This window comes from Pagrus major, chromosome 10 (assembly GCF_040436345.1).
Source record: "Pagrus major chromosome 10, Pma_NU_1.0".
In the NCBI taxonomy this organism is placed as follows: Eukaryota; Metazoa; Chordata; class Actinopteri; order Spariformes; family Sparidae; genus Pagrus; species Pagrus major.
The window spans coordinates 7,703,196-7,729,850 of record NC_133224.1 but is presented as its reverse complement, the minus strand read 5'-3'; the positions used below and the strand labels follow the sequence as shown (position 1 = coordinate 7,729,850).

The following is a 26,655-nucleotide window of genomic DNA, read 5'->3' as shown; positions in this document are numbered from 1 at the left end:
CTCACGTGTTTTGAGTGATGTCATCCCCTCACGGTATAAACTCTGGGCTCATGTTTTCAAAAATAACAACCAAAGATCCATTAATTACACACAGTACACTTCCTTTACACCAGCAGCCACACTGAGCGGTACATAGTACAACTTTTTTTGGCAACAGTCCCTACGTTGGGTCCTGCTCTGCTCTGCGCGTTGGTCCGTTTCAGGGAAGAGTCGACCGTTTTAAAGGTTCTGCTCCTGGTCTGGAGAAGGGCTGAAGTTTGTCACAACGAGTCCTGACCCACGACGAGACGCAACACACCGCCGGAGAGAGAGAGAGACAGAACAAAAGAGAGAGAGAGAAAAGCGAGAGCAACCATCCATCCTCCTCCTCCTCCTCCCTTCCTCCCTCCTTTCCCCCCTCCACTCCTCCCACTCACTCCTCACACACCGACTCGCTCAGGTCCACGGCGCCACCTCTGGTGAGCCGCCGCATCTTGCTGAAGTCGTGGTCGGTCCTCAGGTAGGAGAGCGAGGGGCCTCCCTCGCTGTGGCTGGCCAGGTCCTGGGGCTGGGCCTGAGGCGGCAGGGCCCTCATCTCGCCGCCGCTGCGCCAGTATAAGGTGTACTGCTGCGGGTCGGACACTTCGAAGGTGGAGGCGCACAGCTGCGCCAGGGCCTGGCTGGTCTCCCCGGCTCTCCACTGCAACGTCCGCACGGCGCTCCGCTCCCCGTCCTGGAAAAGTATCCGAACGCACCTCTGGAGGGAGGGAGGGAGGGAGGGAGGAGAGAGAGAGGGAGGAAAAAAGAGTGAGTATATGCTGTATTGATGCAAAACAAGAGGTCAAGAGGCTTATGGAGTGAGGGCAACAGAGGGGGAGGACGGAGAGAGCGATGGAGCCAGAGGAGGAGTGAGAGCCGAGCAAACACGAGAGATAATCCACTACAACAAACTGACGGAGAACATTTCTCCCTGAAACAAAAGCGTCCACTTCCCACACACACAGCCAGCAGGTCCGAGAAGCTTCATGAAAACCATCTCCGGGAAAACCGCTCTCTCTCAGCTTCATTGACAAACTCCCCGACGTTTAATCCACCAGAGGACACGTCCTCAACGTCCACACAAGTCCATCAGCCGAAGCTGCTGAGCTTCTCGCTCTGCAAACAAACTTTTCTTCCTGACATTTTCCCAGAGAAGCGATCAAACACACAAAACTAACAATCGCCACTTACCGGCGACTGTGCTCGTTACCTGTTACATAATGTCAGATCCAGCCACCTACAGACGCCCTCACAACTCTCCACACAGTGAAAAACAAATCCTTTTAACCACATCTTGAGAAACCAGAGTCCCCTTCACACACAACACACACACAAGTGGCCACATTTGCTCTAACAACAACAACAACAAGAAGAAAAGCACACAGCAGCATTTTCAATCAACAGGTCTGCCGTCGGCCAAACTTACAGAGTCACTGAGCTCCTCGCTGTCCGTGTGCATATTGTGTTTGCCTGCTTCGATGGGTAGATGCAGCTCAATAAATTTCATGTTATCTGACCGCCCACTTCTTCATAGCACTTGGCTCACTGATCCCCGCCTGTGTCAGTGGAAAATCTGGCTGCCGGGTGAGTTAGATCGGCTATTTGAAGCCAGGAGAAGGCACCACGTGACGAGACAGAAACGTTGTGGATGACAATGCCCTTTTTTTTTTTTTTTTTCTCCTTTCTTTCTTCTCCTCCGTGGCATCTGGTGGACCCGTTTGTACCAATCTGGGGCGATGATAGAGAGTGTAGGTAAAAAAAATAAATAAGTGGTGAGTTGCATTAGTGAAAGCCGGCGGCCCCAGATCAACGGATTACCTCTGAAAATGTCTAAAAACTAATCCCCTCAAATGAATTTCAGACGTGTTTGCACGCCAAGGAGGGAAATCCAGGTGTGATGATCTGAAGCGGACGTCTTCACCCGGCGCCTGACCTCTAGAAAACCCGGGTTCGGTCTTCGGCTTCAGGAGCAGCGGCTGTAAAACGCGAGATGGGTCGAACGCGGGTCGAAGGGCTCGTTTCTACCTCACCTGCCCGTCACAGATAAGCCGATGTTGCTCACCGCGCGGCGCCATCAGCGTGATTAATATCAAATCTGACCTCGTTTGACGGATTATCGCGTCGGTTTTGCATAAAACGGGTTCACGTTTGGTTCGTTTGAGCGTGTCGATGAAGGAAACTCGCTGAAAGACTTTTAAAATCTGCGTCGTCGCATATTTACACACCAGATTTCACTCCGCTCGTTAAAGAGGAGTTATTAAAGCCCGTCTTAAACATGTTTTATCACACGTCAAGTAACACTTTCATTATTTACTGGTGCATTTATAGTTTATTAAACAACCGTCAAGATTTATAAACATCAATTGCAACATTGTGATCTGAATAAATAGGTTTATAAAGCATTTTATTGTTTGTAAACAAAGAAATAACTGTTTAATTAACTATAAATGTGCCGTTATTTAACTATGTTTGTTATAAAATGTAACCAAAGTCAACTACAGGTCAGAAAAACAGCCCTTTTCCAGCCTCCAGTGATGTTACTCATTAGCTACGTTGCATTGTGGGTAATGTAGGCACCAGGAAGAAGAATACGCCCAATAGAAAAGATGATATCCCCAATTTTGTCATTAGTTTTTAAACTCTCCACAATGAGTTACCAGTGGACTGCCCTTTAAAACCTACCTCCTACATTACCCACAATGCACCTAGTTGTTAGCAGTTGTTAAAATAAATAGGCGTCTACATAAACAATGTCATCGTGCATGAAAAGATCTTTAAAAGTTACTCCGGACCGACAGAAGCTCTTTTCTCCCACAGAAAACGCTGCTCCTGAACGCCTCCTCGGTAGTCCCGCCTTTAACTCTGTGACTTCATGACATCACCACGTCACACATTTGCTAAAACTGTGTGTTTGGGGAGAAAGAAGTGATTTAGCACGGCTGCTCTGTCGTTTGTTAGCTGCGCCGGCTCAGGCGTGAGTGAGCCGACCAATCAGAGGAGGCCGGGGCTCTTAAAGAGACAGGCGCTGAAACAGACGGTGAGGACACTGATGTAACTGATGAAAACCTGTTAAATAAACTGAACCGGACCGCACACACCGACGTTAAAGAGCTCCTCCCGTACGACTCGCCTCACAGCGTAATGAGCAGGAGCTGCTGTTGTGTTTCACACTGAGCTGCTGATGTGTGACAGCTGCAGAGCGGATCACTGAACAAGCCCACACACACTGTTCACACCACCAAGCGGCTCTGCGCTGCCGTCGTTGTTGTTGTTGTTGTTGTTGTCGTCGTACTACTACGATCACAACACACCTGGCTCTGCATGTTCTCCTTCTGTCTCTGGGCCTCTCGGCTCCGCCTGCAGCTCCACTCCTTCAGCGCCTCTTGGGCCTCCGGTATCAGGCAGCCCGGCGTCGACTTCTCCTTGTCCAGGCTCTGGATCAGAACCAGGCTGGCGTACACGCTGGTCAGGTAGTAGCCGCCTGCAGCAACAAGGCAAGGTAGAGACGTTAGCTGTGACGTTAGCCTCTTGAGCCGGGCCTGGAGCAAAGGTTGGTCAACACATTATGTTATTTGGGTCAGAAGCTCCCTCCTTTTCTTCTGCTTTCGTTTTTATCTCATCACTTCGACTTTCTGGCCCTTAATTATGACTTTTAATCTCATATTTTTGACTTTTTATCTCCAAACTATGACGTTTTTTCCAATAATATCGACTTTCTGTCTCATATTTATGACCTTTTCTTATAATTTCAGCTTTTTTTATCTCATTACTTCGACTTTCTAGCCCTTAATTATGATTTTTTATGTCAATATTAGACTTTTTAGCTGATATTTTAGACTTTTTATCTCAATATTTTGACTTTCCAGCCCTTACTTATGACTTTTAATCACAAGATCAACTTTCTATCTGATATTTTTGACTTCTTCTTATAACTTCACCTTTGTTTTTTGTTTGTTTTAGTTGTTTCACTGGCAGAAATGAGCCTCCATGAGGTTTTCATCATGAACCAAGCTACATTTTTTCAAAAGCAACAATAAATAAAATGTTTATTTCCATTTAGTGTTTAGGCTCGAGATAAAAACTGGATCCTGTCTCTTATATTAGGATGAACGCCTTCATGGACCCCCCTGAGCGGTCGGGCCCCAGAGAGCTTATGTGCGGCCCTGCAGGTTGTTTAAGATCGAGTCCGTACCTTCTCCTCCGAGCCAGGATGGCTCCAACAGCTCCATCATGTACTCCACCTCGATCAGGATGTGAGGCCTGTTGCACTCCACGATGACGTACGACAGAGACGGCAGGAAGTCGTCCCAGCTCACTTCCTGTCCTGAAGAAGAAAGAAGAAGAGCAGAAGTTAAACGACTTCAGACCTTCAGAGAAGCTTTCCGGTTCCTAAGGTCCAGCAACATCCCGCCCGGGCTCACCGTGTAAGGACCCCATGGCCTTCTGGACGCACTTGCACACCTGCAGCAGCAGCAGCACCTTGTCGATGGGCGAGTGCGTCCTCTGCATCAGCACCAGCTTCTGCTTCACCCGCTCCACCTCGCGGCTGTCGGGGACGCCCGTCCGGACGCCGAGGCGCTCCATGGCGGCGTCCCCCTTCAGGCGGAGCAGGTTCTGGGTGAGGCGCTGGCTGCTGCCGTCCCGGCTGTGCAGCTCCACCAGAGCTTTGTCCAGCTGGGACCTCAGAGGCCGGAGCACGCAGGAGAACATGGCTCGCTCCAGAGCCAGAGCTGAGACAGCAGGAAGAAGAAGGAAGGGTTTGTTATTTTAGGAGACTTGTTATGTTTTATTTATTTATTTATTTCAACATCTGCAAGTATGGAGCCGTGTCTACATGTCTAGAGGCTCTGGCGCCAGGCCCAGATCACTGCTGATCGTCACAGCGGGATTATTGAGGTGAAGGAGGCGTCAGAAACACAAAGTGGAATTGATCTTCAATTGTAGAAGATGTTTAAATAAGTAACAAAGGAAGGAAATAGATGAATTTGATTAGTTTGTTACCGCATTCGACCCAGTGCGATTATTCATACAGCAGCAGGATGCAAAGCAGCAGATGAAGGTCCGTGTTTACACTGGTACATGCTAACGTTAGCCACATGAGTTCTGTGCCTGGCTGTCTGTGGGTTAAAAGGTAGCTAGTGTCGGCTAAATGTCAGTTAAATGTTAGCTAGCTCGCACTTACACATCAGATCAAATTTAGCAAGATGTCAGCTAAATATTAGCTAGATATCAGCTAACTATCAGTTCAATGTAAGCTAGTTGTCAGCTAACTGTCAGTTCAATGTAAGCTAGTTGTCAGCTAACTGTCAGTTAAAAATAAGCTTCATTCAACATATACTATATATATATATATATATATATATATATAAATATATATTTGCACCATCGACTTTCATAACTGTCTGTGAACCGTTCTTGTTGTTGTGGAGCAGTTGATACTTTGGCAGAGCAGGGTTATATAAAAGTGTTGTGTAGCTTAGCTCGGCTAAATTTAGCTTCCTCTGTTAAGGACTCTGCCTCTTTGTTCCTCTGAAGATCAGTCCAGTAAAGATGGCTTGCTATCGAACAACAATGCAAATTTGCCTGTCAGTGTTCACCAAAGTTGAACACAAGATGAAGGATTCGCTTGGACTTAGTGTTAGCGTAGGTGTTTGTACTGGCTAAGAAATAGGCTAGTTACAGTTTGTGTGTAGCCTACCTCCCTGTAAAATTGCAGATTGATGTGTCTATATTTCTGTTTGTGACCATATTAATAAAGGAGATTGAATATATATATATATATATATATATATATATATATATATATATATATATATATATATATATATATATATATATGAGGCTTACTGTTCCCCCTTGTTTGCAATCTATGCTAGGCTAAGCAAGGCTAACTGCCTCTTTTTTCTTCACACATATAAGACAGCGTTATCAATCATATCCCCCTCATAAAGAAAGCAAATAACCATATTTCCCAAAATACACACAAACTGTAACTAGCCTATTTCTAACTGACAGCAACCTGACAGCTAGCTAACATTGAACTGATAGCTAGCTGATATCTAGCCAACATACTCCCAAAATGTTACACTACTCCTTTAAAACCTCTTTGCGTACTATCAGAAATGCATCATCATCAAGCTAAAAAGGAGCCTTTCACTCTGGAGACGTCAGGTCTTTTGTTTTTGTCCGCCTGACAACAGTGATATGTAACAACACACATAACTCGTGGACACGTTACAACATGCGTTGCTGCTCTCACACGTGAGGACACACACTGTCAGTGAGTCTCCTGCAGTCAGTGGGCAGCAGGGTAACACATCTCCACACTCATCATCAACATCCCTCCTCTCCATCCTTCATGCATCCCTCCTCTCCATCCTTCATGTATCCCTCCTCTCCTGTTTAATCTCCCCGATTTACCTTTTACGATATCCCCCCCCCTTTGCGATTAATCATTCACGCCCTCCGTTCTCTGCTCCTCTGCCTCCCAGAGTAATAGATTACATGCAATGCAGATTACTAGCCAGCTATTACTCACAGATCGTGTAATCTGATTACATTTTCACACGTATCCCTTGCACTATTTCCATCCCTCCCCTCCCTCCCAGCCTCCCCTGAATCGTGCTGCTCTTGGAGTGTGCGTGGGACTGTGATATCTTTTTATGATAAACGAGGGGGAGAAAGAAAAAAAAAAAAATGCAAATGCCTCCCACCGACGCAATGCGAGATAAATCAGAACCAGAGCCCAGGAAGGAAGGGAAGGAAAGGAAAGGACGAGGAGGAAGGAAAGGCAGCGGCGGCGGCCGAGCAGCTCTTCCCCCCTGAAGCCTCTTGCAAAACACATCCATCATCATCACCTGCGAAAACACACAAAGGAGTCCAAAAAAGACAAACCTACGCACAAGACGGTGTCACAAAGATCCAACTAGGATCCTTCCACAGCAACACCCGGCGATGTCTTTACAGTGATCACGCTGATGGATGTGAACGGGCCGGGCTTCTCCTAATGCTGCTTTTCCAAATACAATACGAGCTCTGGTGAATGAGGCTCGACGCCGCCCCTACGCAAACTACTTTGTGTTGACAGCCTTTTCACCAGAGAGCCTGGGCAGCCCACCATTTATCTAGTTTCCATAGACCGGCGTCCTCTCTGGCACTGCGCTCTATTCAATCAGTGTTTTCTAATAGTACCATGTCTTTTTTTCTTTTTTTTTTCCCAGTCTCCTCGCTGCGATGTGATAAAACTTAATCGTGCCTGATACCAGAAGTATTCAGAAATGTGTAATCCAGCACAGTCAGCGAAATTCAATTAAATAACTAACCGATAAAATCAACAGGGTTTAAATTGTGTGAAATTAATTTTTATGTGTGCGTTTCCACAGTGGAAGTGTGTTTTTTTTACTTTATAAGAGATTAACGAGTTGTAACTAATTGCTGCTGTGATTTTAAAAAAGCTGAAAAGTGCTGTAGAAATGTGCTTTTCTCTGTTATGTTTGTCTCGGTTTTGTGCCTGACTGTGAGTTAAAAGTTAGCTAGTGTCCGCTAACTGTCAGTTAAATGTAAGCTAGATGTCAGCTAGCTGACGAAGTCAGAAGCTAAACTGAACACAAACAGACACACACGTCCTCTGTGCCTGCAGTTGCTCGCCATCTTGCGGCTAATGCACAGTTAGGTATTCTGCCTGGTTCAAGTCAGATAGCTTGTTAGCCTTAGCTAGCTCGTTAGCTGCTTTAGCTCCACACCTCTTTGCACATTGAGGTAGATGCAGTCAGGTGCTGCCCCAGATGTCTGCAGCTGCATCCACCTACTTCAGAAACCTGACAGGGAGTCGAACAAACCAATCAGATGGTTGGAGGCCTGAGGCTGGATGCTAGGTGATCTCTCCACCTGTCGTTACTCACAGCTCCTTTTCTCTGCAGAGATGATTATGTAAATTTTCACTAAGGTATAAATGCTTCATCACACAGGATTCATTTATTATTTATAACACGGACATACGAGGACCAGGCTGTGAAATCTGCTGCATATTATCATAACTGCCTTTGAGTTTGTCTTCACAGCGGCTGCACTGAAGGTGAGTGTCGAACCTGTCCGTCCTGATCAACTTAAAAAGATAAACTGCTAGAAGAATCAAAAGAAAATAACAATGTTTGTGAGGTGAAGTGTACGTTTACTTCTACAGGGGTTTATACGTGGTACTTGATGGTTATATCAATGTTTTTTAACACTTTATAAACCAGTAATCTCTTTAATTTCTTAATGCTAAGCTAACGTTAGAAGGCTATAAGTCCTATAAACGAAGGGAATCTGTCAAGTTGTTTGCATTTCACCTCTTACCGATTGATCAGCAGCTAAACAGATGAAGGATGGTGACAATCTGGAGGGACGTTGAGCCGTATTTCAAGGTAAAACAACATATTTGATCAAACGTTAGCTTATGTTAGCATTCAACCATTTCCTAGCTAACGTTGTGTTTATTTACATCCAAGGGTATGAAAGGGTAAATAAATTTGTCCAAGATGAGCGTTGATGTTTTAAAATTAAATTAAGCCTTTGCTATCGTATTAAACAGTAACGTTAGCAAGGAAGTGGTCGAATGCTAACGTAGGCTAACGTTTGATCATGGCCGCCATATGAATCTGGTCTATGAGGCTCTACTGTATCAGGTCCGTTCACCTTTCTCGTTCTCCGGCACCAGCGTTTCGATGGGAGGCTCCAGCTCGCCGCTGTCCAGCAGGCAGCACTTGGCCTGGGACAGAAACAGCCGCAGACCCTGCAGGAGCTGCACGGAGGTCACGCGTGACGACGAGGAGGAGGACGAAGAGGAGGACGCCAGGGACTTGAGCGCCTCCCTCTGTTCCAGGAGGAAGTCCTGAACCATACCCCCGAAGGTGGAGCGCCGGTCTCTGGACAGCTCCTCCACCAGTCGCGTCAGCCTCTTGTCCGGAGCGAAGAAGCACACGAACGCCTCGCTCATGCGGTGCAGCCCGCCGCGGCCTCGGGAGCGCACGAGCGGCGGGCGCGGTATGTAGGTTTTGGACTGGGCCATGCTTTCTGGATCTGAATCCGAGTCATTGTCCTCGTCCATGCTGCTGAAGGAGCTGCTGCTGTCCAGCTCGGCCAGGGACGGAGCCGGCCGGCGCTCCAGGACCAGGACCGCCACCTCGATGCCCGGCTCGCCTGCTTGGGCCGACTGCTGGTTCTGAGGAGGCTCGTCCACCTTCGCAGACGTCTGAAGAGACAATAACAGAAATATAAGTCAATAATCACACAAACAAAACAGACGAGGGTGAAGACGCTGATGATTCCCATTACTTGTGGCACGTAGACAGACATCATGTCCTCTTCCTCCACAGAGCCCGGCGACACGGCGGGGGTTCTCCTCAGGACCCCTGCCCCGGCGTGAACTCTCCTCTGTGGGTTGGCGCCGGCCTTCTGCAGCCTCTCCGACCCGCCGGTCTGCTCCCCCGACGAGGAAGGCGAGTAGGATCCGATCCCCTCCAGGGACAGATTCATGGACGACTCGGACAGCCGGAGACGCATGCTGCGCTTGAAGCGGTGCCGCTTATTGGAGGCACTGTGGTTGATGAGTTGTGGCTGCTGGAGAGAAGAAGAAGAAGAAGATCCAGTCCTTCATCTGACGAGAGGCTCTCACCAAAAAACTGAGAACGCAAACCTTCAGTACCAACCTTGCTGACCTCCAGCTGTAGGAAGAGCGGGTTGATGAAGCAGAGTTTGCCGTGTCCGCTGCGGGTCAGCAGGGGGCACTGGTCCGGGTTAAAGGACGTCTGAACCTTGCTGTCGCTGGTTGATGCAACCACCGGTCCGTTCTGGATCTCCGAAGCACTCGGCGCGCTCCAGAAGTCTAGAGAGAGGTCCGGAAAGAAAAGGATATGTGATGTATTATGTAAGTTTTATCTGCAGCAGGCTGTTGGTGTGAAGACACTTATTGCTGAGCTGCCGTCAGCGCCACGTTCTGGGTCTTTACTCGTGTCATTTTTAGCCACGTTGAAGTCGCACCTCGCTCGCTGCTGCGGCGCCGCATCAGTTCATGTTATCACTTTAAAATAGATGCAAGCTGGCAGCCGCTACCTCAGTCGGTTATACGTTTACTTTCTCACATTTGAGAGCAGCAGCCGTCACAGTGTCTGTATCCAATGTTTAACTTTATTTTAATATCTGCACCGGAGATTTACAAACAAGGACCCCGACAATAGACCTCAGATCCAAGCTTTGAGAGGACTTTGTCTTAAAGGTGCAGTATGTAGGAATTTTAGTCGAAAACATACAAAAAATAACTTGAATTATCACCAGAATGTGACGAAATAACAGTTTTGGCATTATGACGTCTACGTGTTGTGTTGCAGAGATACCTACTGAAGTTAGCATACTAATCAGCTAGCTAACAGCCCGTGTGCCAGCAGCGTAAACACCAACACTCTTCTGGTGCTCCGAGCTGGACCACAAGATGCACAAGATGCTAACTAGCTAATGGCAGCGACAATTAGCAGAAGTTAGCGGTTACTCTGAGATAATCTGCCCCCTGTGTGTTTTGAGAAGAGTCAGAGATGCTAACAACTTTGTGAGGGTTAGCATTTGATTGATTTGAGCTCAATGCTAACATCAACATGCTGTCAGGGTCACAGTGACGATGCTAACATGCTGATGTTTAGCAGGTATGATAACCTCACCATCTTAATTTGACATGTGAGAAAGCTAACATTAGCTAATTAGCGCTAAATACAAATACTTGACGAGGAGGCTAATGGGAGTGCTACCTTGTCCCATGTGTGAGATGGCCTCCAGCTGCCGGTGTGTCGTGGCTTTAGCGATAGCCTCTGGAAGCTGCAGCGGAAACGGCAACACATCTCTGCAGACAACAACAACAACAACAAAAATCAATATTAAAAGAAATGAGAGTAAACGCTGAGCATCTGAGCACATCACAGGCAGAGCTGATGTGGAAACACTGTGGGCGGGGCCTGCTCGGGCCTACGAGAGCGGACCAATCAGAGCAGACTGGGCCAAAAATAAAACACCACATCACCTGCTGATACAGTAGAAGGCCACCAGTCGACACAGGTCGGGGAAGCTGAGCGCCGAGCTCTCCAAGGCGAACGCTGGTCAGAAGAAACAGACACTCAGTGGGACACTTGTTCAAACCCTCAGCCGTCCCACACGACTTCACCCGAGTGTTTAACGTAGCGTTGTAACACAATACTCACTGGAGTCTTCCTCACAGATGTAGCACTCCCTGACAGAGGAGGCACTTTTGTCGGCCGTCACTCTGAAACTCAGAACCTTCCTCAGGCTGGAGCTGCATCTCCTCACCAGGAAAGTCTGTAAACAGCACAACAAGAGGAAAACATCGGGGTGTTGTTGTCTTCTTCACGGATATTTATTCTCTCGAAGGGACAGATGGTGCAAACAGAAACACCAGATAACAGTTTCCTGTTGATGCAGGTTTTAATTTAACAGTTTTTCAAACACACTTATGTGGATTTAAATCGTTGAAGCTGCTGTTATGATATTAAATAGATGACTGTGATCAAAAGCTCTCTGGGATTAGCGTAGCCTAGCCTAAAGAGTGGAAGCTAGCTTGTCGTTCTCCCAATCAAACAACCAATTGTCAATATATTTGTGTTTGTTTACTAATTAGCAAACAATACAGGATGTTCATCAGTGATTTAGAGGTGCTCGTAGGGATATTTTGGGTTTTAAGACAGATTTAAGCTAGCTGTGCACCCCTAGGCTAACACTTTCTAGGCTAAGCTAGGCTAATTGCCCCCCTGGCTCGAGTGCTACAGTTAACACCGAGACATGACAGTGATATATATCTTCTAGAAAGTGTGTTGAACTAATCCTCAATCAAGATTAAAACAGTCAACATTCAGTTAGCATTAGCAGCTACAAGATAAACAAGATAATTATCTTTGCTAAAATGACATTATATGACCGTTTTAAAGCAAATATTCTAATTTTCCTTAATGTTGAACTATTTCTTTTATGTCTTTACTCAAGATGAACAAAATTTTAGCACCAATAAATGAGTTTTTATGTGGGAAACTGGTAAAATGTAGCTAGGATGGTGATTAAAGGGGCGCTACGTATCGATAGCAAGTTACATTTTACAGGCCGTATGTGAGCGGACTGTAACGTCCAGCTGCTAGCACTAGCACAGACGTTGCACAGAGCCCCTGTTTTTTTTCCTCCTGCAGTCTTTTAACCGATGAGGTCACATGATCGACATTATTGATTACCCCAACAGGCTCTCTGAGCAGCATGTAGAGGGCAGAGTCTTGGTTGAGTGACAGCTGCAGCCACACTGGATGTGTGATCAGCAGACGATCCAGGACGCTGAAGGCCCGCTGAGCGCCTCGCTGGGTGGCCTCCTGCATCTGAAACAACATGTGTGAGAGTTCAAACGGACGCTGCTTCGTCACATGATAGTACAAGAAGTATGGCAGGAAAATAAACGTATAGATGTTTTAAATTATCATGAGAAGAGGAGCTAAAAGTAAATCTGACTCATCTCATTTGCGGCACCGATCTCATTTAGATTCAACCGGCAGCATGACATCACAATGAATACCGTGTTGTAGTGACACGAAATCCAATCAGACCGTGACTGCATTACCACAAATCAGATTTAATGTCATTTTCAGTTTAAAAAAAAGCATCATACTACTGACAAACGCTGATTTTAGGCACTATTTGCCACCTTTTTGGCAACAACTATGACTGTCTTTGAAATAATCCCTAAATTAACACAGTTATTACCTCAAAAATGATTGAAAATGACATTTGAATAATTTTCCTAAACTTCCCCGACCGTGATTCTTGATCTTGAAGGTCTTTTTGTAAGTAATTAGCAATTTATGGCAGCAAACTGTAAAACATTGTTCCAGTTCCAGCTGGACCGACCTGCTGAAATGATAGAAATTATTAAAAATGTAAAAATTGGAAACTAGTTGGGAATTAAAGGAGCATTATGTAGTTTTTGGGGAAGAAATTGTAAACAGAAGAGAAAGATCTTCACTGACTGATCTTTCTGTAGCCTAAACAAACAAAACTCAATAAACTGAATAAACAAACTGACCTCAAAGGACAACACAGCTTCATACTGTTGTACTTTGTTTATATGTGGCGGACCCTGCCACCTTTCTAGCTTCAGACAGTGTTCTGGGACCTTATTGTCCTCTGAGAACAGCTTGTTTATTCACTTATGGATCAAGTTTGTATTATTACCTCATTCATATTATAAACATCTGAGTTTTAGTTTATTTACCAAAACTACATACTGCTCCTTTATTATTATTATCATTATTATTATTATTATTATTATTGTGACATTTGTGGACCTGTATAATGAAGTGTAACCTCTTTTTTTTTTTAGGATATTTCATGTCTGAGAAGATGTTGTGGTTCACGGTCGTCATCCTAACCTCTAACTCGACTCTTCTGCTGCCTGAAAGCGTCTTTAAACGACTTACACTTCCACCAGACTTCCCGTCAGAGTCTGAATCCTTGTTGAAGCAGCTTTACATCCTCCTGTTCGCTCTATACTGTCCTAAGTGTCGCCGTCGCCTCTGAACACCGCACACCTCTCCTCCTCCTCCTCCGTCTTGTCTTAACAAACACTCAACGTGTGTTTTCTTAATGATTTAATGTGTTTGAACTTTTTCACTTTCAGGCACTTTTTTCAAATCAACAATCGTTTTTTTTTTTTTTTTGCAGTTTGATCTTTTGTGTGTTTTATTGTTAACATTCAATCACTCTCTCTCTCTCTCTCTCTCTCTCTCTCGCTCGCTCGCCCGCTCTCTCTCTCTGGATGTCACACTGTGTGGGCTGCTGGCGAGCGTAGCAGCAGATGGTTGCCATGGCAACCCGGGCCTACACATCCTACCAGGCATTCCCACTCAGTGAAACACCCTTTATCAAGTTGGAGATGCTCGTGCACACACACACGCACACACACACACACACGCACATGTTTTTACAGTATGTAGACACACACACTCGAACACACACTTGCACACACAGGCTATCTTAAAGGTTTTCCGGGGTGCAGAGGTGTTTTATTTCTAGGAAGCCTGTTTTTTTTTTTTTTTTGTCGCTTCCTCCCTCACATCAGAAGACCAAAGTTAAATTTCTGCGCTGCTCCGACATCAGCTGCAGCAGAGGAGCAGCTACAGGAAGCTTTACGAATATTGTTTTTCATTCAGTAACACATTTCTTTCCTTCATCACCTCCTGCCACCTATTATATAACTCCCCTCCCTCCCTCCCTCCCTCCCTCCCTCTGGACGGGGGGAAACCAGTTATCTGTGCGCTCCACCGGGACCATTAAGAGTTAATGGTAAATAGCGCTGGAGGGGTCAGGAATCAAGTGCAGCAGATATCAATCAAGGGAGTCGCTGTTATGTAATAATCACAGGTTTTGTTCTGACAGATGTAAGACGCTAAAAGACAGAGGATGCAGAACCTGTTGGTTCTGTTTGGAAGAGAAGGAAAGTATCATAGTTTAGTGATTAGACAGGCAAGACAGCGTGCACATACGTAGTTATATACTACTCGTGAGGAGGTCTGATGATTATCTTGAGTAAATGCGTCATGATTTCTGGAAAAGAGACGTTGCTGGGGGACATCTCAATGACTGATAACACCAAAACATGGATGGATGGATAAATAGCAGCAAACTGGGGTGAACTGTCCCTTTAACATACAGTTCGGGCACTTTTGGACACCACTCTGGTGTTTTTTTTGCCCTCCAGTGCAATGCATATATGTTGCTAGGTAGCCACATAATGTTGTAGCGTTACAGGTCGGGTTCGGACCGGCACATCCACTTTATATGAGCCAACCTGCGTTCAGTTGAAAGCAGGACAGCAGCTCTTTCCCGCTCTTTATTTGAGTTTAAGCAGCTCTACCTAAAAACATGCTAGCATTAGCCTTTTCTAAAATCTTGTCTCGCACATAAAGCGTACTGTAAAGTTTATGTTGTAAGGAACCATTCACAGTTTGTGTTCGGATAAACAAAACTGAATTACATTTTGATTTATATAACTGTAATATAGCTAATACTAGTGCTAGCTAGCTCGGCCATGAAACAAGCTAATATTTCACTTTAGCCTCAGTTTTTGAGCATTATGGTGGTAATGTTTCCAGTCTGAGGGCATATTTTAGACCCCTTTATATGTTTTGTTTTAATATAAGTCAGCTCAAAACACTTAAAGGTAAGATGGAGTGTGGTCTGGTTAGCCGTTGCTAATGTTAGCCAGCTCCAGGTGATTAAATATGCTGAACAACAGTCATTTCGGCCGACAAACTCAAAAATCGGTTGGTTAGAAACGAGAAGCCCGCTTTAGACTCATTGTTTCGGTAATTACTGCAGCTTCAGAGTCGTAAATCTGTCGTTATTTTAATTAATAGCAAGAATTAAAAGTCTGACCGGCGTAGCAGCAGCAGCAGACGCTATAAAGGCGGCAGGACTCAGGCAAATAAATAACTAAAGCCGGACTCTTCATCCAGATACACTTCAGACACACTTCACACGAGCACCACGAGTCAACAAGCATCATCATCTTCAAATTAGGAGCGAAATATATATTTTTTTTTATCTCAAGGTGAGCTTTTAAAATAAAAAGAGGCTGTGAGTGTGACTGTGTGGGCTGGCAGAGTCACCCCCGCAGATCCGCAGTCCGATGACCCAACACCACACGAGGCCACAAGACAAGTAGAGAAAACACAGAGAGCAGGACCCGAGTGTTTCGCTAGCCATTTCCAGGTCCGCCTTACATAAAATGCAACGCTGCCCACACACACACACACAGAAAGACTTATGTAATTCCCTCAGAGAAAGCGAGAGACTCACAGAAACAGAGGAGAAAGATAAAAGGTAAAAAAAAAAAAATGATGAAAAGCGAAGATGAGAAGCTGAAAATTAAAGCTGTGGTGAAAGGAAACCACAACTTCAGCAGGCCTGAAGCGCTGCGGTTCACGCTGGCGTACACTGTAACATCTAACAAGGTGTTTCTCGCACCTGAGGGCAGTTAGCAGCAGCAGCAGAAGTCTGGTGCTGCTAACTGCACTTGTAGATGAAGAGGGAGTCAGGGCCGGACTTTTGGGAAAAAAGTGAGCACTTCACTGCCACAAATCAGCCGGCTGTTGATGGACGTGTTGGAGGGAGGACGTTAGATTCTGGTTTTTACACCTCCAGAGAAGCGATGAGGCGTTTGGGAACAAAAAAATCTGAAGCAGAGATGCAAAAGCTGGACAGAAGGACCGAGCGAGTCGCTGGCTGAGCGAGCGATGACGGAGCGATGGAGTGACTCAAACGCTCGCAGAGGAAAAACAACAGGTGCTGAAGGTATCAGTGGTGAGATTCACTCTCCTGCAGGGGTTTCAGGGTGTTGCTGAGAGTTTAGCGTAGATGATTAATGCAGGAAACATCACAGCGGCGTCGTGCAGCTGTTAATCAGATATACACGAAGAAAAAGGAGGCTATCAGCTGCTAGAAGCTCAGCCCGGTGCAGATGGACTCCATCATCATGGTGTCCAGATTTCTCCACCTCCAGACCAGATCACACCCCTTCAGGTCACACAGGAGCACAGCGGCGCCCTCGTGAGATGAATGCTGTGCCTCCTCCAGCTGATTCCTGGTGACGCAGAGGAAGAGGAGGACGCAGGTTTGAGACCAGCGTCAGCTCAGCGCCGTCCACAAAACACTCCTGGATTGATTTGGTGCGTGAGTTCGACAGGTGGACACTTCTCACATAGCGCCCCTTTAAGGTGGTGAATGAGACTTATTTAATTGTTGTTCTTGAGAGTTTTCAGCATTTTCCAGATGTTTTTTTAAAGCACATCATGAGTTTTATGTTTGATTCCCCGGCATTGGGAAACGGGGGGTTTCTTTGCATCTGGGGAGGGTACAGATCAGATCGTAGAAATGTGATAGACACTCAAAGAAAACCTTAAACCCTTCACTCACTGTACATCCCTACATGGTGGCACTGTGACTTCCTCTGTCCTCACAGCTTTCCACAAACCTCCAACACCCAAGTTGTAATTGTTTTAATATAACTGCTCCTCACTAATCCGTCTGAAAACAACGGCTGTTTCCTACATTTCCCAGAATTAATTTCAGCAGCCTCCACAGGCACATGAACTTGTATTCAGTTAAGTGTTGTGTGTGGGAGGGTGAAGCCATAATGACAGAGGTAGTAAGAGCACAAGACAGCGCTGCCCTTTGAACGAGTTTCTGGTCTCCTGAGGACATGAACGAGAACGTTACCGCTCGAAAACGGCGCCGATGTTTACGGTCGATGCATCGAAATATCTCGGCGATAAATCACCTTGTCACATTTTGCCAGTTATCCGCAGGAAGGAGATGTAACAGAATGAGTCCAGAGACAGTCAGAGATGCTCCTGAGACGGCAGCGGAGGGAGGACGAGGAGGAAACTCAATCCCCCACATCGTCTCCCACCGCCCCCTCCACGCTGCCTCATCATCCGAGGTGCAGCGCAGCATCCGTCTTCCACTAATGTAACCGTGTAGCGACGGTGACGCTGAAAACAGACAGCGGTGTCGTGCACTTTGCTCGCCGTCGCCTCCTGCATACGTTTTTTCCATCTGGAGGTTTATTTTGATAGGCAGGCAGTCAGAGAAGCACATCACCAGCCACTGTGGGTTAGTTTTTTAGCAACTCGTTTGGTTTTCTTACAGATTTTAACGTGTTTAACATCTATTTTTTGTCTTTTCCTGAGCAGTTTTTGAAGCTCTTGCACACCCACGTTCATCCAATCATCATAAAGTGTCCACAGGGACAATAAAGTGCATCATATCAGGTGTTTTTAATGAGGCCTCAGGTCATCCAGCCATGTTTTTGGTGACAAAAAAAGATTTTTTTTTGTTCTCCTAACCTCTAACCAAGTGTTTTTTGTTCCTAAACCTAACCAGAGCATAAGCAGAGCGTTGTGACGAGAGAGAAATAGAAAATGCCACCGAAAGAAACTTAAAGTTACGACATAAAGAAACGTAAAAAGTTTTGTCAACGTTTATTCTGCCGATTCGGTTCAAACTTTTGCAGCGCGAGCGTCCGTGAACGCAGAGTCAGAGCTGGAGTCTGTTTTTAAAATTAACAATGAAACAACTTGAGTTTGTGCTTAATGCTTTCTCAGCCGTGACAGGTGCATCAGCAACAAGCTGAGCAGCATCCTCGCAGCAGTAGGTTTGGAGAGTCTCCAGTTACGGTAAAAAATGTGCCAGTTTTTTTTTTTTTTTTTTTGTGTGTTTTTTTTTACAATAATTCACCGCAGACAGCCAAAGCCTGGCCGCCTCTCCTGGGCAGCTCTGGCTGTTCAAACACTGTTTTGTTAGCCCTTTTATGCAGGCAGTCTGTTAAAGTAGCGGCTGTCTGGCATTTTAAACTCAGCGCTCTGTGGTGGAGATGTTCTGGAGCGGCCGTAGTCGAACGTGACGGCGGCCCGATTGGGATGGATTTAGCTGACGTTGACGTTAATTGTACTTTTGTAAAGTTTGGTCTGATTTCAGCAAACTTTTCCGACAGTCTAAACATAATTTTAAGCTTTCTGTGAAAGATTTCACAACATGTTGAAGATTTAAAGACCCAAAGATGGATTTTATTGTGACTGTGACGACTCGTGTGGTGATTTTTTAACATTTTCCTAAAAGAAAAAAGTGATTTTACACATTTATAAAGTCTCTTTACAAACAGCCTACTTTGTGTTTCTATTCTTATAATCTCTGTCCCTTTATAAAGACCGACTCTGCCTTTGATTTATGATGTTTTACACTGTGACTGTGATGAAATATAAAGTATATATATATAAAATAAGTTTTAAAACAGTTTGGTAACAGGCGGCGACGCTGCTGGAGAAAAGAAGTTATAAAAATAATGATATGAAGTCATTTTATGGTGTTTTTCATTGTCTTGTTTTCATACAGCTGGTTTAATCAATGGATAAAAGCTAGCCTAGCCGTCTCCTAGCTGTAGCCTGTATCAATGTTTGTCCTCGGCAAGAAAGAGAATAACTGTTTTCTCCAAAATCTGGATGTTACTAGTTGATTTCTTATGTGATATTTAAGGAAACTCGGCTGTTTTTTCAAATATGAGGCCCACACTTCAACAAGGAGACCGTTAGCTTAGCATAACGACTGGAAGCAGAGGGGAGAACAGCCTCTGAAGTTTGCAGATGCTCCTTTAAAGCTGATTCATTAACGTGCCGTATCTTGTGTCTCTGAAACTCGTTCCTCTTACATAACAAACAACAGTTGTTTGTTTCCTCACAAACAAACCGCCGACTCTGTCAAAACAACAAACGAGCTCTCACTCTTCGTCTCTGTTCATCGCGTTCGACGCCGACAACGAGCATCCGACTGTAAAAAACCTCTCCTCTGCACAAGAAGTGACCATGACGGTGGCTAAGTATAGCCGGCAGCCCATCAGTGCGTGCGTGGGATGACTAATGGAGCGACATAATTGCAGTGGGCTATAAGTATCCGCAGGGGGCAACAGTGGGCACGGGGGGGCCTGCTGACTGATGACAGGTGTCCGTTTAGATGCCTGCCTGCAAGAAAGAAAGCGCCGTAGCGACCGGGAAGAGGGAGCTGCGTCTCACCGAGTGTGTGTTTGTGTCGTACAAAGACAGTTAGTGTGAGTCAGAAGTAACACTGGGACTGTAGGAGAGGAGAAGGACTGTTAGCATAACTGTGAATATTCATAATCTTAGAAAGCGTATCGGTTTAACTGCTGAGGTGATTCATGAGGGGCATCGTCACAAATACTTCTGTCAGACCGAAGGTGTGTGTGTGTGTGTGTGTGTGTGTACAGTATCCATCGTGACGTCATCAGGTGTTTTGTCGTTTACTTCTCCATGAGTGGTCTTTTTCCTCGGGGTTTTCTCCGCAGCGTGACACCGAGCTGACCCGAGCTAACGCTTCGCTCCGACCTCTGGTGAGTGTTTTCATTAGAGGGAGCTCTGAAGGAGCCACGAGGGACCGAAACACAACCAGGACATTGAGTTTGAGGCCTTCAAGTTAGTGGTGGGAGATACGGTTCATAATCATTATCACGGCATTAGTCCGTGTGTTTTCTGGTTTTGATGCATGCTGGACCACAATATGGCAAGTTTATACACAATCCCATGTAAAATGATCAATCTGGTACGTGTCAAACGGGAAATTTTATAAATGATTTGAATAAATAACCAAGAATCTGTGGTAATGGAGCAACACGTGGTCAAAGACATCAACTTAACTGCAACTATATAACGTCTCTGGTTCAAATAAAGGTTTGTTCCATGTTGTTTCTACACACAAAGGGCAAAAACGCTCAAAAACAAATAAATTAATATCTAACTTTACATATGAATGGACTCCTACAATCCCAAAGTGTCTTTTTGTTTTTGACGAGTTGGGAATGAGACTCAAAAATCCACTTTTCTTACAAATAGCAGCTTTAACGCTAAAACTGAAGACACGTCAGTGCTTTGGACAACCCTGCTAGATCGAACTAAATCCTGCACACTGGACCTTTAAGGCCCTTCGTATCCACACAGGTGCTTTCAGTCACTCATTGCTTCACTGCGGTGTCACTAAACTCCGCGAAGCAATAAAAACAGGAAGCCGTCAGTCAATCACAGTCTCCGCTCGTTCACACGGTCTCGGCCGCCAAGTGAAACACCCGACGTTGCGCAATACAGTTGCGTAACAGCCGCGTCTCGATTGGCGATCGAATAAAGTTTTAATTGTTGATTATTTTAGCTGATCAATGGCTTATAAATATTCATCACTCTTGTTTGTTTCTCACCGCGCTTCTGAGCCAAACTCGTCCATCTGAACGGGTCACCCGATCTCGCGTTGGGTTTTGAAACCCTCCTCTTAATAAGCCGACAACTTGCCAGAATAACAATCCAGCTCCAGTCTATTCACTTGTGAAACAACTTTTTTCCAAGATGCTGTCACTTCTCACTGTCACCTCTCGAAACACAAAACAGCCAGAATAATATCAGCATGCTGTCGGAGCGATCACACTTAATTAAAAACAAAATGCCTCGACTTCTCGGAAACACTTTAATTTTGCAAGGAGAAACTTGTGAAGTGACGGAGAAATGTAAATATTTCTTCAGACTCGAGTTAAAGCACAATAATTTAACAAGATCCGGCTCCTCTGACGTCACACATCCCGCCTTTTCTGATTTGTTTCGACCTCTGGATGATTCACAGCGTGACTAACGATGGATCGACACGAGGAGCACCTCGTAAAAATGTTATTTTTGTAAAGGGCTGTTAGATAATGTCAGAGGTTTTCGATAAGTGAGTGTGAATAATGGCTCTCAAAAACAAATGCTTTGTAAAGTTTTTGGGGGGATGTGTTTTTACCAAATTTGGGTCCAAGGCTGCGTGAATGTTTAGTTTGGAGACTTTATTTTGAAAAAACAGGATGATATCACACGGCAAAGACAGAATACTGACCATGTTGCGACATTAAAACCCTTGTTTTTCCTATGGGACTCTGGTGCATCCTTCTAAAACGCCCACCGTTCGGACGTTATTTCATCTTCAGCGTCTCTGAAGGCTTTCTACTCCCTCGTCTGAATCTTTCTCACAACGACAATGAGGGATCACTTTCATCCTCCATTTTCACATTGTGTTAGAGTGACCACAAGAGGACAAAAGACTGAATTAATACTGTACTCTCTGAAGCGGGCCGAAACTCAGACCTGTCTCCTGTTCGAGTGCTGCTTTATTATCAACTCCTGTGTATGTCTGAACCTTTTCTCAAGGCTTTTGTTCAGAAACTGATATCTGACAGCGATCATAGTTGTATTTCTGACACATCTTTGAGGTTATTCAGACTCTTAAATTTGTAAAAACTGACACCAAATCATACTGGAGCATTCATCCACCAGACCTCACTAAGAAATGTATGAAAACAAGCCCTTGGAAAGAAACTGCAGCTCTGGTCGTCTGAGAAACCTCCATAAAAAGTGCTTCAAGTGAGTTTTTTTTACAATATAGACACACTTCCTGCGTCAGTTATAGGACCAGAAAGTGGTGCTATGGAAACTAGAAAGACAGCGAACTGGAGCTTTGATTAAAAAACAGAGTGTATCAGCTGAAGCACATCTAAAATATGCTATCAGCTAGAGGGTAACCTCCACATTGTATCACGCCGTTATCACTTCATCAAGGCTGTTGTGCTTTTGAATGTGCTATGTTGAAAAATGGGGCTATCTGTGGCTGGGAGCAAGTGCTTTTTATTTAACTGCGGTGGTGATATCATGTCTTATCTGTGCTGAGATTTTACTTTCGCTGTCTGAGAGGTGGCTGTGGGGTGGGAAGTGTGAGTTAACAGGATGATGTGGAATATGAAGGAGGTACAAGGTTTTTTTTTAGGTCACTTAACATCCTGGATGTTGTCTTCTCTAGTCTCTAACTTTAAATTGTTTTAATAAATCAAACTTTATTCATACAGAGGGGATTTAGTGTTGAACAGTGAGACAAACGTAACATGTACGAGGCTGTAAATGAAGGATAACGGTGAAAAAATGTGCATTAAATCAGAATTAAAGAAAATCCAATCTCAACAATATCAAATTCAAACAAATAGAGGGCAGCATCACCACAGTTACAGCCAACTGCTGCTAGTTAGCTCAGTTAGCCGTGCAGCTAGCAGTTCAGACTCTGGGACAAAGGGAGTGCTAGGGGCCTTTGGGGCTAGCTGGTTAGCATGCTAGCTTCAGTAGATTTATAATACAACACATCATGATGTCAACACTGTTATTTAATCACATTCTGTTGATAATCTTATTTAATTTTTGAACTTTTCCCTCAATAACCTCCTAATTACTGCTTATTAATGGAAAGTAAGGATGTGAGTTACGCGTTGGCTCATTATGGGTCTCGTAAGGTGGTAGTGCCACAACAGGAGAGTCATTTTCCTTTAATAACGCTTCATAAATAGATTTTATGTGACAAAACACAAAACTACAAGTGTTAATAGTGTCCAGATAACTCTAAATCAAGTCTTTCTAACTCTTGCTCATGAGTGATTCATCGGTAAAACCTGTGTGAGCGCTTTAAAATGACTAATATAGAGCCAATATGCTACAGTGCTACTAATATAAAGTGTTATCTCAAAGTTTAAAGGAACAGTTCACCCAAAAAATGAAAATTCAGTCATTATCTAATCACTCTCATGCCGATGGAGAGTCGTGGGAAGTTTCGTAGTCCACAAAACATTTCTGATCCCGAGATCCCAAATTGATTTGAAAAGACGTAATGCTAATGCTTTAGCTCAGCAGCTGCAGTGAAGATTTCAGCTTGAAAAAGGGTGTAAATAATGTTATTTTTTTAAATCAATTTGAGATCTTGAGGCTTCAGGAGACTTGGATCACGCTGGACGAGCTATATGGAGCCATTTGATGTTTTTTCTTTGTTTGTTTTTTACATTTTAAAACAAGTCCCCGTCTACTTCAGTTGTTTAGGAGGAACGCTGCAGCACTGTTTTGCTCTGAAGCTCCAGAAATGTTTTGAGGGCGACGAACACTTCACCTCACTTTCCATCAAAACGTTGTATGAGTAGATAATAACTGAGTTTTTTTTTATTTAGTGAGAATTTGTCCTTTAAAACCTGAATAACGCCTCAGTTTTACAGGGGCGGACTCAGGATGTTTGAGGTGCAGGGGCGACAAATAAAAAAAAGGGCACCAGCGCGCAGAAAGTCGTGATACATGTGTGGTGAACTAGAGGGAACCCTAGAGGAAGCACTTTATCATGATTTATCTACCACAGGCGCATCCAAGAGGGCATTTTCTAAATGTTTTCTGAACACGGGGGCACCAGAGAGTTCGGCTTCCCACCTGTGCCAGATTGCATAACCCTTTCTCGAGCACATTTCCACGGAGATGCTTCGTTTTAGAGGGAAAAAGTCCTGATAATGAGAAAGTAACCCCGTGTTAATGTGAGTTAAGCGCTACGAAGCCATTTTCAATAATAAGATTATGTAACGTCGCTCTCGGAGACTATTGAGTCTCTGATCAGGAGGTGCAGTGATCATCTCCAGTGTTTTTACTTCACAGTCGTGGCCACCCATCTTTTTTTTTTTTTAACCACCAGCAAGCTGCCGGATTCTTCAAAATGGTGGACGTTTGCTTTCAGGAAATCGAACTAATTTTTCCCTGCTGGTTGCGTGACGGTGACACAATTCCCTGAGCGGTGATGATGGGGGAAGCCTGCCATATACATGAGTCAGGTTACTGTAACGTGTCTGTCTGCGCACCACTTCCAGCACAGAGGACAGACTGCTCAGCAAAGGACTGAACTCTGTCCAACAGCTCTGAGCGTCATGCTCGGGCACACTGCGATCACACTCCTCCTACACAACACAGGGGCAGAATGCATTCACCCCCCCCTACACACATAAATATACACACATTTGGTCAAAATTAACATGGTCATGCCACGTTCAAACAATCACAGACTTCATGTAGGTAGGCTACGTAATCGCAGCCAGGACAAGTAATCAGCCCCGCGGCCATGTGTGTAGTCACAAAACGCCACTTACAGTAATGTGCTCCTCAGAATTAACGAGCAAAACAACAGCAAGGAAGTGGGAACATCACATCCACTCCCACGCGGGCAGGATGGCACTTCAGTTTTTTAAAGTTATGTAACAGACCAATGGTGTGAGATTACATTCACTTTGCCCTCAGAGGGGAGACAGGAGATCAAGATACTCCAATAGTAAAAAAGTCTGAGTGGTTAATTGAGCACTGTTCAGGCTGGTGGTGGTGATGGTGCAGGAATGATATCAAAATTGGAGATTCAGTGGAGGTTTTGGTGCAACATCAGCTGCAGGGGGAGCTGAACTTCTGCTCCTCTGTGCAGACAATACAAAACTTTTTATATATAATAAAAGGCTTTTTGTCTGCTCAGATGTTTCCCAGACATCCAGAGAAGAAAGCCAGCTGTCACGTCCACACAGGCAGAACAACAAACCTGACAAACCTGTGGCTGCCACTAATTAGATTTTTTCCTTGAACACCTACACTTTGCGTCTTCGGTGCCAGCCTGAAAAACAATCAGAAGCTCGTCTTGACTTCCTGGCAGGCTGAAAAAAAACTTCTCCCCATTATGAAACCTGCCCACTGGGTTTCTGGCTCTCTCGGTTGGAGTGACATCACCAGCCTCGACGATCACAACCACCCCGATCGCTAATTGATTAATTGGCATCTGAATGTCACATTATGGGATGAATCACCCGGCGGCATTGTTTACCAAAGACGTCCCCTGCTGACCGGAAACTACGCTAAACAACAAACGCCGACGCGCTTTTGAACTTGAGAATAGAAAGAAAAGGAGGAAAAAACACATTAATACAGATACTGTGATGTGCAGCCAAAGCGTGCATGTGCCAACTCTCCAGGAACTCTCCGGCTGCATCTCCACCTCATGGAGTCGATTGATTTTTTTCTTCTTCCTCTCTCATCCAAAAAGATTTTTACGCAAATCCATAAAAATAACTTACCTTCTCTGTGAAGGGTGGGAACAGGTGCTGCTGCCGCTGCTGCGTGTAGGTCTTTTGCTCGTCTTAATTAGGCGTCCGGCAGAGTTTTTAATGGTAATGCATGGAGACAGTGCTGAGCCCTCTGAGTCCGAGCACCATGCTGTGGGCACACGGGCTTGTCAAGGAAAATGCGCACAACACACTGGTGACAAGGCGGAGGAGCGCATTTTTAATTCTGTCTGAGCATCTGAAGTGATACACAGTCACAGCAGAGACACTGTGTGTGTGTGTGTGTGTGCGCGCGCGCGTGTGTGTGTGCACCCCCCTCCTCCCGCCTCACAGACTCTGACACACACTCACTCACACACCAAATCATGTTATGCCACTGCAAAATGATATTTTAGTCGGGAGGAGCACTTTTTTGTTTGGTTTGTAAGGAGAATAACAATAGAGGGCGTTTTCTGGTGTATTTTCCCCTGCAGAAGATACTATTCAGAAGTCCATAAGGAATATTAGAGTTTTAACAAACAGTAAAAAAAAAACACCCCCTGAAGGATAAAATGACGAGGATTTACGTGAAAACACACCTCGTAACAAACTAGAAACTCTGATTTTGACATTTTAACGTTATGAAAACCACCCAATCATCATCCCTGTGTCCTTTACATAAAGCACTTGTATATATAACAGTGTTAAAGTGGGAGAGAACAGCCAAGGGTCTGAAAATGCAAATTGAGGCTCATAAAATAAAAAATAAAAAACACCACAGATCTCCAACACTTTGACCACCAGAAGCTGTTAGACGCGTCAAATTATTTGACGCACAGTGTGTGTGTGTGTGTGTGTGTGTGTGTGTGTGTGTGTGTGCGTGCTATTTCTGGACTGCTGCATCCATCACTTTTTTTTTTGTTTTGTTTTACAGGTGAGGATGTGCAGTTCCTATTTCTGGACGCTTGAGGGCGCCACAGGCCGCCTTTAAAGCTTCACCAGCAGGAGCTTCAAGCACCATGATCACCACTGAGTGAAACATCATGGCTCAATTACCAAAAAAAAGGTAAACAAGGAGGCAGCCAGTGATTTTGAATAGACTTTATTCACCACTAGTA

The 26,655-nt window shown here is 44.9% G+C and overlaps 1 protein-coding gene across 2 annotated transcripts; it reads right to left on the bottom strand.

Moving 5' to 3' along the window:
* Nucleotides 1-412: 412 nt before the first annotated feature.
* rin1b (Ras and Rab interactor 1b) lies at nucleotides 413-25,787 on the bottom strand. 2 transcript variants are annotated; one of them, XM_073475375.1, is made up of 12 exons: nucleotides 25,571-25,787; nucleotides 12,279-12,416; nucleotides 11,244-11,358; nucleotides 11,066-11,138; nucleotides 10,797-10,888; nucleotides 9,708-9,883; nucleotides 9,334-9,618; nucleotides 8,695-9,250; nucleotides 4,440-4,748; nucleotides 4,211-4,342; nucleotides 3,330-3,499; nucleotides 413-736 (listed from the first exon to the last, which is right to left on the bottom strand). In XM_073475375.1, the coding sequence occupies exons 2-12, from the start codon at nucleotides 12,414-12,416 to the stop codon at nucleotides 413-415; spliced, it is 2,370 nt and encodes a 789-aa protein (XP_073331476.1). In that variant the 5' UTR covers nucleotides 25,571-25,787. The 2 variants fall into 2 exon arrangements, with proteins under 2 accessions (XP_073331476.1, XP_073331477.1); XM_073475376.1 differs by having other exon boundaries at nucleotides 9,334-9,615.
* Nucleotides 25,788-26,655: the final 868 nt, after the last annotated feature.

Excerpts from the sequence above, each read along its gene's own strand:
- rin1b (XM_073475375.1), bottom strand. The coding sequence starts at position 12,416 with ATGCAGGAGGCCACCCAGCGAGGCGCTCAGCGGGCCTTCAGCGTCCTG. Across the intron at positions 11,359-12,278 it reads TGCTCAGAGAGCCTGTTGGG|ACTTTCCTGGTGAGGAGATG; the intron begins GTAATCAATAAT and ends TGCTGTTTACAG. Across the intron at positions 737-3,329 it reads AGGAGAACATGCAGAGCCAG|AGGTGCGTTCGGATACTTTT; the intron begins GTGTGTTGTGAT and ends CCCTCCCTCCAG.